The sequence below is a fragment of the Lagopus muta genome, chromosome 4 (assembly GCF_023343835.1).
Source record: "Lagopus muta isolate bLagMut1 chromosome 4, bLagMut1 primary, whole genome shotgun sequence".
Taxonomy (NCBI): domain Eukaryota; kingdom Metazoa; phylum Chordata; class Aves; order Galliformes; family Phasianidae; genus Lagopus; species Lagopus muta.
The window spans coordinates 60066618-60083023 of NC_064436.1; the positions used below are offsets into that span (position 1 = coordinate 60066618).

At 39.7% G+C, this 16406-nt stretch overlaps 1 protein-coding gene across 5 annotated transcripts in view; it reads left to right on the top strand.

The window, feature by feature from the left end:
* TBC1D14 (TBC1 domain family member 14) overlaps positions 1-16406 on the top strand; it is a 66887-nt gene that overhangs the window by 46121 nt on the left and 4360 nt on the right. For all 5 annotated transcript variants that reach the window (XM_048942856.1, XM_048942857.1, XM_048942859.1 and 2 more), the window contains 5 exons: positions 779-873; positions 1930-2001; positions 3695-3823; positions 6732-6841; positions 13740-13998. In XM_048942856.1, the coding sequence (XP_048798813.1) occupies positions 779-873; positions 1930-2001; positions 3695-3823; positions 6732-6841; positions 13740-13998 (665 nt within the window). The remainder of the gene's footprint in view (positions 1-778; positions 874-1929; positions 2002-3694; positions 3824-6731; positions 6842-13739; positions 13999-16406) is intronic.

Genomic DNA, 16406 nt, shown 5'->3' on the forward strand with positions numbered 1-16406 from the left:
GTTTGAGATTTACTAATTGATGAGTGGAGTTGTATTTTTGAAATTATTACACTACTGTTTGAAATTTGTCTTTGGTAAATAATTATACTGAGCAGAAAAAGGAGAACATACGTACTGCTGGTGTTTATCCACAGAAAAGCATGGTTAGTTGGAAACCCCCAACTTTGTTTTCTTAAGAAGCAATTTCCTGCATCTTAATTATGATGACATTGGGTACATTTCCAGCTTTCTCTTGCGTTTTATTTTCTGGAATGTGCATCTTCATACGGTTATTATAAATTACTGCTATTTGCTAGTGACAAGTCTTATTTTTTCACTACTCCAGAAGTGACAATAGGTAGTTCCCAACTATATTTAACCAGGACGAATGAAATAGAACTGAAGTTTTTGGGTCTCAGGTGCTTTAGAAATTTACTTTTGGTGAGGTCTGTTTCAGTTTTGGACTAGGATCTGTAACAACACATACAAAGAGTAAATAAGATTTTGGAATGTGAGCCAACAGTAGAAGAGATAGGTGACATCTGTTCTATAGTTCTTTAGATCTTCTCTCACCAGAAGCTCTCCACAGAAGTGACTATGCAATGAATATTGGAAGTCTTCTTTGAAAGCCATCAGACTCGTCTGTCTATTTGTTTGTCAAAGAATGCCAGTGAAATTTCTGCCATGTTTTACCTTACCTCCCTCTCTTTCTTTCTACCCTATTGACTCCATAACAGTTGTGGGGGGAAAAGGTATACACTGATGCATGTAATAAGGGCAGTAACTTTGGCTTTTGTAGATGCTGGATTTTCTACAGCTGACAGAGAAGCAAGTTTGGAGTTAATAAAACTGGATATCTCAAGAACGTTTCCTAACCTCTGTATATTCCAACAGGTAAGCAGTGTTAACGTTCAACTTGTCTTTTCTTGAGAAAATAAGTTTATGTGATCTTGTCTGTCCCCTGGTTGAAGCAGTCTGCTACAAAAAAGGAGTAGACATCTTGAGAGAAAAAGTTCTTACAGATTTGGGAAATTCAAAAAAGACTAGTCTTAAGATACTGTATGTTTTGAAGAGACAAAAGAAACAATCTGTTAGTTAACCATCGTGTTTGTGTTCATAGAGCCCAGTTCATGCTGGTTTCTGTCCAAGTGGTACAGGTTAATGTTTCCAAGTCAATGAATCAGCACAGCTGCATTGCAAATGCATGGGAAGTGAGAAAGCAAACCTCAGGCAGGAAAGATTGGATTTTTTTTCTTTTTCCTTTTTTTTTTTTTTTTTTGAGTCCATAAAAGACCAGTGTAACTTGCATGCTTTTGCTATGCTTTAGTGACTTGTTTTAAGCAAATATTTTGTCCTATAAAAATTTTTGATGTCCCCATAAAAAAAGTTTGGATTGTGATGAACCAACATTTTTGGGTAAAAAATATCTTCCTTTAGAAATTCTCATCCAGTTATCATTGGTGTAAGCTATGGCAGCTGTTAATAGGCAACAGCATGACGTTCTTTCCAGCTATAGAGTCATTGATATGCTTGATATGCTGTGCGTGCGTGTTACAGCATATTGCTGTTCTGACTATTCTCTTCATGATTGCATTCTGCCTCTAGTCTAATAGACAATTAAGTAGTTCTCATTAGTGTTCTGCTTTCTTGGCACAATTACCAAAATGCTGCTAAGCTGTAATGAATCTCTTAGGCTTACATTTGTCTTGTATAAGGATTTCATATGTAACTGATACAATTGTGCATCTGTAATGCTTGTATATGCAGTTGTTACAAGCTTCTAAGGTTAAAAGATTTGGGGATGTTCAGAGCTGCTTTGGGGAACATGAATAAAATGATGTGAGTAATAATGAATTATCAGAAGTAATGCAAACTGTCAGTAACATTGAAGAGTTTTTAATGTGTTTGCAGTGTGCTTAGATATGTTGTCTTGCTTTTGTTAAATTATAGGGTGGTCCTTACCATGACACATTGCACAGTATTTTAGGAGCCTATACTTGTTACAGACCTGACGTAGGATATGTAAGTGAACTTTTCATCTGGGATGGGGAGGGAGAGTGAGGGGGAGGGAAAGTTCTTCAACAGGCCTTCATAGACCAGTGTTAAGTTATTTTGTGACTAATTGTGGGGTTTCTGTATGCTTGAATTCCAACACACGCTTGAGAAGTGTGTCTCATGTAATTGTTCTGTTGCTAAATTTAAGCTTTTTAACATTTTAAGTCATTGGAAAAGTCAAAAGTACATATTTTTAGTACTTGAAAATTGGAGTTGAAAGAGAAGATGTAGTTAATGGATCCTTTGAAGTACATGCTGTTCTTAATGGCAGTGTTACTGAGATCATTCTGTTGTAGTGTTTGTTACTCCTCTTTATATACATTTCTGCACCTTAGCATAGTGAGTTATTTACAGTCTGTAACAGCTGTGTAACAGCCTATAAAGCAACATCAATCCAGGCAGTGTGAGCTCCCTAAAAGTATTGGGAGTGATTATGAAAGGACAGAGTGGATTCCACATCCTTTATTTAGTCTGAAGAAAGAAAGAAAAAAAAAAAGGCATAAGAACAACAAAAACCAATAGCAAAAGCAGAGCAAAGATATAGGTAGGAGCTTGCTCTTTATTTGGCAGCAGTTGTTTTACAGAAGGCTGATGTACACAGGTGCCATTCCTGTTCTCTGAGCAGCAATGGCTACTTGGCACAAAACTTCTGAACATGATTGTTAGGGTGCTAGAAAAAGGGGAGATCAGATGGTGCGCTTCATTTGGCATGGAAGCTGTTGTGTGAGGAGGGGGAGCTTGTTCCTTTGGTTTGCAGGAAGGACTGTCACATCTTGATCCGTGTGACACAGCGATGGCAGCACTACACCCTTTGAGTGAGCAGTCTTTGGCTAGGGTCGGTGTCAGCTCCATAATATGCTGTGTGGAAAATGCAGCAGTATCATGAGCTTATGCTGAATGAAATGTGTGTAATGGCATCTCTCCATAACTGACCAGCTAATGATTGAAAAAGGAATGGCTTTAGTCTCTAGAGTCCTAGTCTAGTCTGGATTTCCACAAATCAGAATACATTGATCTCATCATTAGAAGAGGGATCAGAACAAATCTTCATTCTGTTCTTCAGAAAAAAATCTTTATTCTGTGTGTTTGAAATGGCAGTCATCTTGGCCTTCCTTAGGATTGTGCTTGGAATCTTTGAAAGGAGGGGAATCAACTCTTTGGACAGGTAGATAATGGCAGGACAGGAGAGATGATTTTAAGTTGGAGGAGGAAAGATTTAGGTTTGATGTCGGGGAAATTCTTTACAGAGAGAGTGGTGAGGTGCTGGAACAGGCTGCCCAGAGAGGTTGTGGATGCCCCGTCCCTGGAGGTGTTCAAGGCCAGGTTGGATGGGGCCCTGGGCAGCCTGGTCTAGTATTAAAGGGGGAGGTTGGTGGCCCTGCCTGTGGCAGGGGGGTTGGAACTTTGTGATCCTTGAGGTCCCTTCCAGCCCAAGCCATTCTTTGATTCTGTGAGGCAACATGGGGATTGTTGGCTTCCACACTCTCTGCATTCAATACCAAATGGTTGCATGGTTTAAAAAATCCTCCCTTTCGGAAAGTTCTGCAAAATTCAACAGTGCAGTGAGTGCATTGAACACTAGTGATTGTGAGGGCAAAATGTGGCAGTGTTCTTGAGGGAATGCAGTTCTTGCTGAATGTAATGCTTCTCCTTTCTTCAGGTGCAGGGCATGTCTTTCATAGCAGCAGTACTGATCTTAAACTTGGACACTGCAGATGCCTTCATTGCTTTTTCTAACCTTTTAAATAAGCCCTGTCAAATGGCGTTTTTCCGTGTGGACCATGGCCTTGTAAGTATGCACTGAAACTCTAGTCTACGTGTTGAAGGTAAAGTTTTAAAATAAAATTATAACCTCAGTAGCCTGGAAAATGTCAGAATTAACTTCAATGCTACGTACTTGTTTAAAAAGAATCGAAAACTAGCACAGACACATCCCCTCAGAAAACAACCAGCAAACAAAGCCGAATACCACACTGGAAAGTTTGAAGGTAAAAGTGAAGTTATTCTGTCTTATGATTCTCAGGGAATAATCATGAGAATATTATTTTAAGTGTGTTTCAATTTGAGCTGAAAGATGAAAACAGCATTCAGACGTGGTTTGAAGGTACTTCTCATCCCAAGCTGATATGTTGCTAAAAATAGTCTGTTGCAGGAAAAGCTGTTTCCCATCCCTTATTCTCTGACAGTTTCTTTAAAGATGGCATTGGGGAAACAGATGAGCAGACAGTCCCCCCATCTGCCCCTTATGTTCAGTGAAAGTTGGGTGGCTAAAACTCTGAATTGTCTGACATTCCTTGTTAGTATGTACAGAGGGCTACTTGTGTACCATAACAAAATCAGACTCATCTCCTTTTTATGTATTCAGTTTTCAAAAAATAAGTGGCATTCTGCATTTCCTTCTCAATTAGTTACCATCTGATACTATAAAAATAGGATCTTGCTTCTCAAGAGTTGAAATGGGGAAAATAAATCATGGAAGTGGCTTACATCAACAGTGACCACTTGTGTTTCTTCAACAGTAAGACACTAGGAATCCTATCAGCATTTTCTATTGGGAAAACCAATGTGTAATTTCTTGTTGAAGCTTCTGAATCTCATCACTTGTAAATGCCCTTGGGGGAATCTTTTAACAACAGCATTGCTACCAGCAGTGTCAGTCATCTCTATTACTTGAAAAAGGAGGATGTGCTTACACATTCAGCATGTAAATACTGTTGCATGTAAATTCAGTTGTTCTGAAGATGGTGTCACAGTTAAATTTGCTGGAATTGGATACTTACTAGCTGAAATAATGTTTCTTGGGAGTTTCTTGGATAGTGCCCATAAGGTGCTGCTATGTGAAAGAATATTAGCAATAATATTAGTGTTTTGTCCAATAACAAAGCCATGATTCACACTACAAAGAAAACTTTGTAGTTTAGAGACAAAGTAAGGCAGTTTTGGTTTTTTGGGGTTTATATACTGATCTGATGTCTACCCTGAACTTTGTGTTTAAGTTCTATAGCTCAATAATGAAACGTTGCTTTGTCTAAAATTAATTAAAAAAATAATAAAACCAATGGAAGAGTTACTTGTGGAAATTATAGTAATATAATCTATCCTGCTTGCTTTTGATTTCTTTTATTGGTTACAGTTTTATTACGCTCGATTTTTAAACTATTACTAAGTGAGGTACCTTCTTGTATGTTGATTTGGTCGAGATAAACACCTGGACTGATGTTGCATTTCTAACAGCTGCCTGCATTACCATCAGCAGATGTGGTGTAGCAGTTGTGTAAATTCCTGCTGTAAAGTCTTCAGAAATGGAGTAAACTCTTACTGCGGTGCTGGCATGTAAACAGATCCCTTCCAATCCCTGACATTCTGTGATTCTGTCATTTTGAAAGTATGACTGTCTGTTGCATTACCTGCTTCCTCTTCATGATTGGAGATCTCACATGATGCTTGGGTTTCTTGTATTTAAAAATACATATTGGGAAGTTGTTTTAGCTGTACAGTTCACTAATGTGGGTTTCTAGGTTTTTGGCTTCATGTTTATCATGAAGCTCTTTCTCAGTAACTAGTAGGTCAGAGATTTTACATAACTTTGTGTGGTTTTTCTTCAGTATGCTCATCTCATATCGGCTTGTAAGCCTTAAAACTCTTACTGACTCAGTTTCTCTTCTGCTGTTATTAATGAGGGTAGTCTGTCTGTCACTATAGTCAGATGAAATAGGAAGAAAAATTCTTGAAGGACATGGTAAAAATGGGGAATTGCCTGTCATCCCTGTCGGGATTTCACACATAGGACTCCTCCTTTACTATCACGATGTTCTGGGGGAGAAGTGTGCAGATACAACTCACGCTTCAAAGAAATCATAGCTACCCTTTACTGCTTTAATGGGGATATTGCATTAAAAATACTGAGTCATTCAAGGACTTTGTTGAACGTCTCTTCATGCAATATTAAGAGAATTGAGGTAGAAAAGCTAAAAAGCCTTTTCTTTTTAACTATTAGTTGGATATGAAGATTTTCCAACACTTCTCTGTTATGAAATTTGCATTAAACATTCAATTTTTAAAATACCACAGAAGTCTTCACATTAAAAGCAGGGCAGATAAGATATCAGTTGGGGGCTGGAATCTGTTTTTCTTACCATAGATGTTTTGTCCTGATCTTCAACTCTTCTGTGTGACCTTTCTCTCTCCCTCTTTGCAATGGAAATGACTTATCTTGTTTTAAAATGTTACACAGTAGAAGCTTTGACATTATAATATGATTTATGATTGGAGCCAAACAAACTCTTCACTCTTGCTGTGGGCTATTAAGTTGTTTTAGTTTGATAATTCATTTTTTAATCCATTGGGTCTTGGATTTTACTCAGTGTAATATTAGCTTATTGCCACAAACATAAAGCACCATTCCATTATCGTAATTATTTTGAGTAATCAGCAAATAACTTCTCTCCTGCTGGTATTTTTCCTTCCAAAGGAAGCTAGCCAAGACCCAAAACAATAATTATATTGTTTAATATGAGATCAATATATAGAACAGGTCTTTAACTTGCAGGTGCTGTCTTTTATGTGAATGATTAGTTCTACTGTATCGTGTAATTTATATGATCCTCTTTTTGAAGAATGTTAATGCAACAACAGATAGTATATTTAAGCCTATTAATAATAAAACTAACTGATTTTTCTCCCTATTGTTTTCCCAGATGTTGACTTACTTTGCTGCATTTGAGGTGTTCTTTGAAGAAAATCTGCCAAAGCTATTTGCTCACTTCAAAAAAAATAACTTAACTCCAGATATCTATCTTATTGATTGGTAAGACATTGAAAGCATAATTACTACTTTGCATACTAGCTTATAGCTGCATGTCTATATTCTTAATGTAAGCTCTCTTAGTTGTTTTAATATTTTTTTAAGGTAGAAGTTTTATCTTGTGCTCAGTAATTGAATTTATCAATCCAAATATTTTTTACAGACTTCTCTGATAAGCTTAATATTTGCTTAGCGTTTATTACTGTAGTGCTTTGGAGTTTGAAGCTTCTTTTGCATAAAGCTGGATAACAGTGTTTATGCATATTTAGGACATACCTGAATTCTGAGAAAATAAGGAAGGATGCAGTGAAGATGTGAGCAGTGCATTATTCCTATGTTACGTGGTTTCAGATCCTATGTAGAGGATCCTAGCGCAGGTTGTTTAAAAACTTCAGTAGTGTAAAGGCTTAAATGTGTTTCTAATTACTCCAGCCCTCAGCAGACAGTTAGTTACAATCCTTTTATTTTGTGAGATTACCTTTCTTTCTAGCTCTGTGTAATTTTAGCCTTTCTCCTTTGAGGGAGAAAAAAGGCATGAATCTTATTTGCAGACCTGTCTAATTTCAGTGTATGAAGTGTTCCAAATTGAGTGTTTGCATTTGTGCCTATCAGGCTTTGGTTTGAGGGCAGCTGAAATATCTCTCCTCGGCCAGCAAGGCTTCATTGTCAATTTTGTCAATGATATGAAATCTTTTTCATGAAAATTGGCTTGCCTTTAAATTGTTAGAATCTTCTTCTGTTCTCAGGTATTTGACTGAATAGCTTTAGTTAAAGATGAAACTCCCAGCAGCAGCTTTGTGGGTTCTATTTTTTTTTTCCAAGATTCATAAGCTGTTATTTCAGAAAACAGCCTGTATCTTAATCCAGTTTGTCTGAACCAAGCTCTTGGTACCTGATGATCTTTCAAAGCTTACTGTTAGTGCTGAGCAAGCCGCTGATCTGTTGGACCAGAAATCCATTTCAGGTTGTTCTGTCCAGTCTAACAGCTAGAAGTTTCAATAGTGAACTTTCACCGGATCATCGGATTGCTGAGATATTGAGGATTTTATGAGAGACAGTGGTGAAAACCTTGCTGAAATCAGTGTAAACAGTATCCACTGCTTTTCACTCATCCACCAAGTCAGCCATGTCATCATAAGAGGCTATCAGGTTGTTCAGACATTACTTTGCCTTCAGAGATTCTTTCTCCCGATCACTGTGGGAGGTGATTGTGAGTGGCCTCACAGTGATACTGGGCAGTTCCATCAGCACTCACAAGTTCCTTGATTTGCATGTGCCTCTTGCACAGAGAATGCTGTTACATGGGTTTAGTTTGATTTTGCAGTTACACTGGCATTAAATTTTAATGCAAGTTGTGTAGAGAAATGAGAAGTGTGATGGCTAGACTCATTTCTCCCAGTATTTGTAGATGCTGTCAATTCTTTATGACTGAATGCTGGATCTCTTTAAATGCACAGCAGGAAAATGCCAGAATAACATTGGAATAGGAAAGAAGAAAAGGAAGAGGGCAAGGGCTGGCACGTCCAGTGACAAGAGGAAAGATGCTGAAATTATATTAAGCCTCAGGAATGGGGACTACTTGCGTAGTCCTAAGAAATCCTATATTAAATTTCCTCACATTTGTCTTCAGCTAGACAGCTTGTCCCACTACAGCTTTAGTTTTGTTGGACAGTAGGGTTGGTACTTGGCTGTGTGGGATTTTGGTATAATGTTGTCCTCCTAGAAGTGGTAACCATGTGGGAGAGTACTGAAACACTCTGGGAACCAAGAGCTGGAGTGCTGCCCCCTCCCCAGCTTTGACAAATCACTGCATGATGTCATGATATGGAATACCATGGAAAACCATGACAATTACTTAAATACATGTGTACATGTGTGTATATATATGTATATGTGTGTTCGTATATGTGTTTATGCATATATGTGTGCATATATATTTCCTTTGATGCCATGGGAAGCAGATTTAGATTTTTTTTTAATATCCACTTTGAATTTAATTCTCTTTAAGTTTAAGTTTATATCTGCTGTCCTTCCATAGAAATTAGTAGAGAACTAGGCAGAAAGTACTACAGAAAAGACAGGAAGGAAAGTTAGGTGGGTCTGTGTGCTTGCAATGAGGACTTCTGAAAATTCTGTTTAGAATGTTGCCTGTGGCTCCTAGGTGACTGCCAGTTTGAGAGTGAATTTGCTGTAGTACTGATAGCACTGGGAAAAACAAAAGTATTTCTGGAAAAACAAGGATGAGGTTTCAATTACGTTTCAAGTCTGAGAAGAATATGGTGAAGGGGTGCTTTTACAGTTCTGAACCCCATGAATTCTCTGACTAGACAGACCTTTTGGTTGTGGGTAGAAATCTCTGTGAAACAGCCTTGCCCTATGAACATTACTTTTATTTAAATGCACATTTGTTCTGAGCTCCAGAGGGATGCCTGCCGCTATTCTGGTGGCTGGCATGGTTACTGTGCAGGCATGTATGCAGTAAATCTCAGTTGGTGCCAGCTCCAGGAGGACTCCAGTAGCCAGTGCTGTGCAGACCAGTTGCTGGGAAGCCTTCGTGCTCCTGCTGCAATTACAGTGGAATCAACGTGCCTTCTTTGTGCTGCTTCGTGCTACCAGTGCTGCAGGAGGTGGCAATACAACTGTTAGACTTCATCATTTGTTGTGGGCATACGTTCCAAGAAAAAACAGTTCTGTGCATAAAGGTGGCAGCAGCTGTACAAGCGGTGTAATATTGCTTTGGGTTTTCTTGGGGCTGGTAGAGGATTTAGGGAGCAGAACTCCATGCTGTCTGTCACAGGCAGGCATTGAGGACTTAAAAATTTAATCACAAGATGCAGCAGTATTGTCAGCAATGGCTGCCTGCCCCAAGTAAGGCTTCCCTTTACAAAGAACATGGAGTTTCAAGCTCAAATTTGGTTCTAGTATAAATTTCAGAAGCTAGGCAGGCTTTTAGTTTTTTGAAGAATGCAAAGGGAATCAAAAGTGCAAAGGCTGTAAAGAGCAATGCACAATCAGGTTCAAGAATGCAGAGGAAATCAAGTGTGCAAAGGCTGTAAAGAGCAGCATGCAGTCAGGTTCACAGGGAGCAGAGGGAAAATTGTGTGCCTCAGTAGCCCAGTTTTGGCCACTCAGTGCTGTCAGCTGATGTACTGCAGGCTCTTCTGAGCAGAGCAGAATGTGGATTTACAAAGGATGCATGCTGTCTATTTATGGCCTGCTGTTGCTGTACAAGTACCTCTTCATCCCTACTAAGAAAAATGATTTTGGCAATAATTACAGCCCGGGGCTTTGTTTGTGCTGATGGATTGATCAGTGGTTCTTTAATACTGCATTGACTGTGATCGTGCTCTGTGAGCACTAACTTTCTCTTGATGCTGTTTGCTTGTTATGACGGAGGGCCAGGACAGTTTGTGCAAATGTTTGTTGTGGGCACTTCCAGTGAAATGTCTGTGACATCAGGAAAAGCACAGCCCATGCCGTGCCATTAACACCTCATTCCTCAGAACTGAAGTTCAATATTATGCTTTAAATGCATGCCTCCATTTCAGAGAAAAAATAGATCAGAAACTCAGACAGCATTTCAGTCCAAAGATCACTCGTGACATTCTGTTTTTCCTAAATTTGGGGTAGTTGTTACCAGACTCCAAAAAATCAGTCTCTGCAGGGTAAGGTGAAATACTGTGTTGCCATGTAGTGAGAGAGAGTGAGTGAACATGGCTTGTTGGGTGCTTCTGACCTGATGAAATTGCTTGGAAGCCACCCCAGTATTTGTATTAGCACATTTTAGAATGCAGTCAATTTTGCTAAGTTGCTGTGTTGCAATCAGCATTGTATTCTATGTATTTTTTCCCCCTTATTAGAAACTAAATAAATGCTTCTACTTTCTTCAGCTGTGATGATTGAAAAATTGTGCCAAATTAGCTGTTAACAGTAGTCTTACTGCAATAACTCTAAAGATACCAATGAGAATAGAGATTTCGCTATGCAGGAGTATGCAAGAAATAATGCAGCAGACACCAAGAAGGGTTGCAGGTTTTGTCTCAAAGCAGATACAGAGGAATTGTTACAAAATGTAGCAGTGATAAAGGAATACCAGGATAAAGAGAAAGGATCTTAGAGTAAGTTCAAAAACTGAATTAATTCAGCAATTTCCCCACTGCAACTGAGAGGTTGCAGAGGGATTCATGCGTAGAAGAGACGTGGCAAAAGAATGTGTGGTAGAAGAATATGTAAAATCTGAGTGGTGTCATCATCGCTGTGCAGGAGTTGTCAATCCAAAATCTGGCATACCTGCCCTCAGCACTGCTGCTAACAATGTTTTTATGAAGACAATTCATAAAAATAAAAGAGGAGGAAAACAAAACAGAGCCATGATAATCAAATCATGGTAACGGTGCTTTCTTTGTAAGCAAGACTCTGGTTATATGCTTTTCCTGTCTCAAACAGGTCAGGATATTGTGCATCTCCTTCAAAGTATGTGTGTCCTAGGTGGGTCTGGAAGGAGCAGGAGCGTCTATCTGGTATTTCTTTCAGAGAGCAGCCAGAAACCTGTGTTTCTGTTTCTCTGTGGGCTGCTGTCTGCACCTGGCTGGGACTTGTAGTGAGCTGAAAGAGCTGCAGGCAGAGACTCATCCTGCTCTCCAGTGCAAACAGATCACATCCAAGTCGTGTGCTGGCATTGCTGAGAGCTGCTGCAGCTGCTTTATGGCTGTCATAAATTTCTGCTGGGTTTCAGAGCAGTAGCTCAGGTGTGTAATAAAAATGTCTTCCAGTAGAAAATGTTTTCAGAGAGCAAATGCTGTATCAGTTCTTAGAAATGACTCCTCCTGTTGTACCACTGCTTGTTCTGGGAGGCCCGATTCCGTTCCGTAGGGCTTGATGCATTCAAATTCATGCTGGTGTTAATGAAAGTTAATTGACTAGTGAAATTCTTGCAAATTGCATTTCTTTATGAATTATGAGGAGATCAGTGTCAAATCCCTTGTTTGAAGTGGCAGCTTTTTTATCCAACTAAATCTTTTCCTAAGAAAGCGGTGTTCTCATAAATAGGTGTGACTGTTTTTTCTGACAGTTAATTTTCTGCATAGTTGCAGATTTAACACACGTGGGTGATTCAGGTTAGGTCTGATTCATGACAGAATAATAGCTTCTGGGAATAAAATGGAGCAAAATTAGGCATTGTTGCTTATCTTTAACCAGTGCCAATTACTGGCTGGGAGTTTGCCTGCTGTGTGGTGACCAGGAAGGCTCTCTGCTGAATTGCTTCCTATTACACTGCTCTTTTTAAATGGAAAACCCATTGCTGTTTCCTGTACACGTGTATGTGTGCATACAAGTCCTAATTCTGCTGTGTAAGCATTCTGTAATGAGATGTTGTGACGTGGCATTGTGACTGTACAAGAGTGTTGAAAGAATATACAAGTTCTGCAGTTCAACATGTCAGTCAGTAACCCAAATAAGGGTTGCTGCTATTTTTTAAAATATATAATAATCTATTGTGTAATATGACTAGTAGTATGTTTTTCATTCCAGACTCTACCACGTTATTATATAATATGCTAGCTTTTTGGAGAACAGAATTTTAATATTTTCCTACTTTTTATTAAAAAAAAAAAATCATCATCTGAATTTGTGCAAGTGCAGTCTGGTCTTGCACCTTGTAAAGTGGGATATTGCTCAGTTTTCCCAATGTGTGCTGAGAAAAGCTTGCTAATTATGACACATCAGTCCAATAACCTTAAGTAAAAAAGATACTTCAGAAAGCCTTTGATTATTAGAATTTACTGGCAAAATATGTTAATTAGTATTTTATGTCTCTCTGTGTATCTATTCAGCATCATTTTTTTTTAAGGAAAGCTGGAATATCTTGAATAGAAAATTGGAGAAGGTGGGGAGTGGAGAGCTACTGTTAGATTCAGCATCCTTAAATATAGATGTTGTGTTAATGTAGGAAGGTTTGATTTACGTCTGAGATTTTGCTGACCTCTGCTGGAGAAGGAATTATTTGCAGTTCTACCGTGGCACAAGATGTGATGCATCTCTGGAGTAATACTGTCTTTTTAAATTTTCAAAGGGAAAGATTACTGTGACTTTTCCCTTGCATACTGTCACTTGATTCCAGTAAGTGTAACCGTTGGCACTTTCTGAGGTTATGATGTTGTACTGTTAAGTCTTTTTTAGGGTCAGGGAAGGAAAAGAGTACCTTTGCCTTCCTTGCTGCAAAGGCATCGGTGGTTTGATGAAGGAGGAATTGTTCTCTTGGCAGTTACCAAAATGTGGTTTTAGGCACAACTAGCCACTGCTGTTGCCTTTGCTCTTTGGAGATCACATCTGTCTTAAGAGTGTTATCACAGCCACCTGCTCGTTCTTTCTGGAAATCTTGCCTGTCTTGCTCAACTCACCACAGACCAAGCTGATCCTCCAAAAGTCACTCTATTATTGCTTTGCCAGCGAATCCAGTCGTGGACACTGAAGTAATTGTCATCTCCTCCTTCATCTAAATCACAGAATCCCTTTTTTAGTTTGTCTTAAGATTTAGACTTTTGTGTCCTCGCAGCTAAAACTGCATGAATCTTCAGTTCTAAAGTGATGATGATTTTTCTTTAATTATACTTGTGGCCAGGGCATGCCCATCAAAAAATCATATATATTTTTCTGATGGTGTGATTTAAAAAAAAAAGAAGAACCTGGAAAATGCTATAACTGTTATACCAGCATAGCACAGTTTTGTATTATTTCAGATTTGCTATGCTGCAAATAGTAGGAATACTTCGGAAATACAAAGGGGCTGTTCAAATAAACACATTTGAGAAACCTCAATAATGAGCAGTCTGTGTACTTCTCTGAGGATCCATACATTTTCCTTGTGCAGTAACTCAGAAAATGTTACTCTGTTTTTCAGGATATTCACATTGTACAGCAAGTCTTTGCCACTAGACTTGGCGTGTCGTATCTGGGATGTGTTCTGCCGTGATGGAGAAGAGTTCTTATTTCGTACAGCCCTGGGAATATTAAAACTTTTTGAAGATATTTTGACCAAAATGGATTTCATTCATATAGCCCAGTTTTTAACAAAGCTACCAGAAGACTTACCTTCAGAAGAATTCTTTACATCTATTGCTGCCATTCAGATGCAAAGTAGAAACAAAAAGTGGGCTCAGGTAAAGAGAGTGTTGATCTTTGGTTAACAGGTGACTGTGCTGTACCCGTGAAGGATGGTGTTTGGTAACATCCAGGAGAATACTTTAGCAGACACAGGAAAGGTAGGGCGACTTAGCTCGCTTTGTGTGTTTAGTGTAGAAGTGCCCCAAACAACAGACTTTGTTACTGAACTGTGGAGCAAATAGATCTTAGGTTTAGCTCACTGTAGGGTCAGTACTGGCTGATGTCTTACCTCCCTCGTTGTCTTCTGCACTTAGCTGCCTTTCTTCACTACGTATCTGTGTTACCAAGTAAGTTTCCATAAAGAAGGTCTCTTCCCTCTCCAGCCTGTCATCTTTTTCCAAATCAGTGGTGGGTAGAGGCTGTGAGTTTACTTGCATCCCATACATACTAAGAATTGTTGAGGCGCCACTGACGGAACAGACGTAGAATCAGTACCGAGAAAAAGCAGTGTATGGGATATTGATTCCTTTTTCTAAGATGCTGACTGCATTGGTCTCTACCTTTGTTCAGTCTGTACAAAGTTCACGAGATGAGTTTGGACTCAAAGTCCTGAATTTTGCTTTTTTGAGGAGCAGGCTTTTGGTAGTGCACAGGTAATGTGAAAAGGCACAGTATGTTGAAAAAATCTTCAGTAGTTGCAGTACTCCTTAGCAAGATAATTCTTTTTGACTGAGACGATTACAGTAGAAATTAGATACTTTGCTGTAGTATTTGTGTTTTGTAGAGAGATGCCTTTTTAAATTAGCAAAAGGAATGCTAAGGGTGATGGATGCACCACTTGAGGTAAACTGTAAGGTGGACTGAGCAATGGCTCTACTTTCCAGAGAATGCCAAATGCTCTTCAGCTTAGAAAAAAAGTTAATTTTGTCTCATCTTTAGCATTGACTTGTTTGGTTGCAGTAACTGTATTGCATAAGTAAGCAGCATACTTTGAGCTGCTATTGCTTTGCAGGACTATATACAGCTGTGTGAGAAGTCAAATTCACCTTGCAGCAGTAGATATAATCAGAAAAACACACAGAACCTTTCGCCTTGCTGTACTGTGGTAATTATGGGGTTGATATCCTCTGGGTCACATTCTGGAATGATGCTGTCTAGAGATCTTGTATGTGGGACCACATCTAAAACGTTCCAAGTTGCTCATTAGCCTGGTTCCCATAGTCCTGGTTCCCTCATCAGACAGGTTGGTGGTATTTTCCATCTTACTCCCTTTTCTCTAGGTTCTCTAGGTCACTCTGACAGTGCGATCAAGAACCTAAAGACTGAAAGATGCGTAACTAAATTACAGCACTTCTGATACCAGGAAGCGTAGTTAACAGAATGTCATAAATCATAGAATGGTTTGAGTTGGAAACGACCCTAAGGATCATCAAATTCAAAACCCTCTGCCACAAGCAGGACCATCAACCTCCAGAATGTGCATAAGTTCTTTTTTTTATATCTGGAATTACCCACAAAAAACACCAGGTTTTTGTGCCAGTACATCCTTAGCTTGAAATTTGAGTGACAGTTGTTACTGTCAGCGAGACCTGGACAGGCTGGAGAGCTGGGCAGTAAGAAACCGGATGAGGTTCAACAAAAGCAAGTGTAGAGTCTTGCATCTGGGGAGGAATAATTGCATGCACCAGTACAGGTTGGGGGATGAGCTGCTGGAGGGGAGCTCTGCGGAAAGGGACCTGGGTGTTCTGGTGGACAACAGGTTGGCCATGAGCCAGCAGTGTGCCCTTGTGGCCAAAAAGGCCAATGGCATCCTGGGGTGCATTAAAAAGAGCGTGGCCAGCAGGTCGAGGGAGGTGATCCTCCCCCTCTACTCTGCCCTGGTGAGGCCTCATCTGGAGTACTGCGTCCAGTTCTGGGCTCCCCAGTACAAAAAAGACAGGGATCTCTTGGAAAGAGTCCAGCGGAGGGCCACAAAGATGGTGAAGGGCCTGGAGCATCTCTGCTATGAAGAAAGGCTGAGTGAACTGGGTCTGTTCAGCCTTGAGAAAAGAAGACTGAGAGGGGACCTGATCCAGGTCTATAAATATCTAAGGTGTGGGGGGCTGAATGGCGAGGATGGACTCTTTTCAGCAGTGTGTGGAGACAGGACAAGGGGAAACGGCTGGAAACTGCAGCATAGGAAGTTCCGCACAAATGTGTGCAAGAACTTCTTTACAGTGAGGTGACGGAGCACTGGAACAGGCTGCCCAGGGAGGTGGTGGAGTCTCCTTCTCTGGAGATGTTCAAGACCTGCCTGGATGCCTACCTGTGCGACCTGCTGTAGGGAACCTGCTTTGGCAGGGGGTTGGACTCGATGATCTCTGGAGGTCCCTTCTAACCCCTACAATTCTGTGATTCTGTGATTCTGTCACTGCTTTGTCATCAGCAGCAGAGAAAAAGAGATAGTAGAACAGATTTAGCTGTT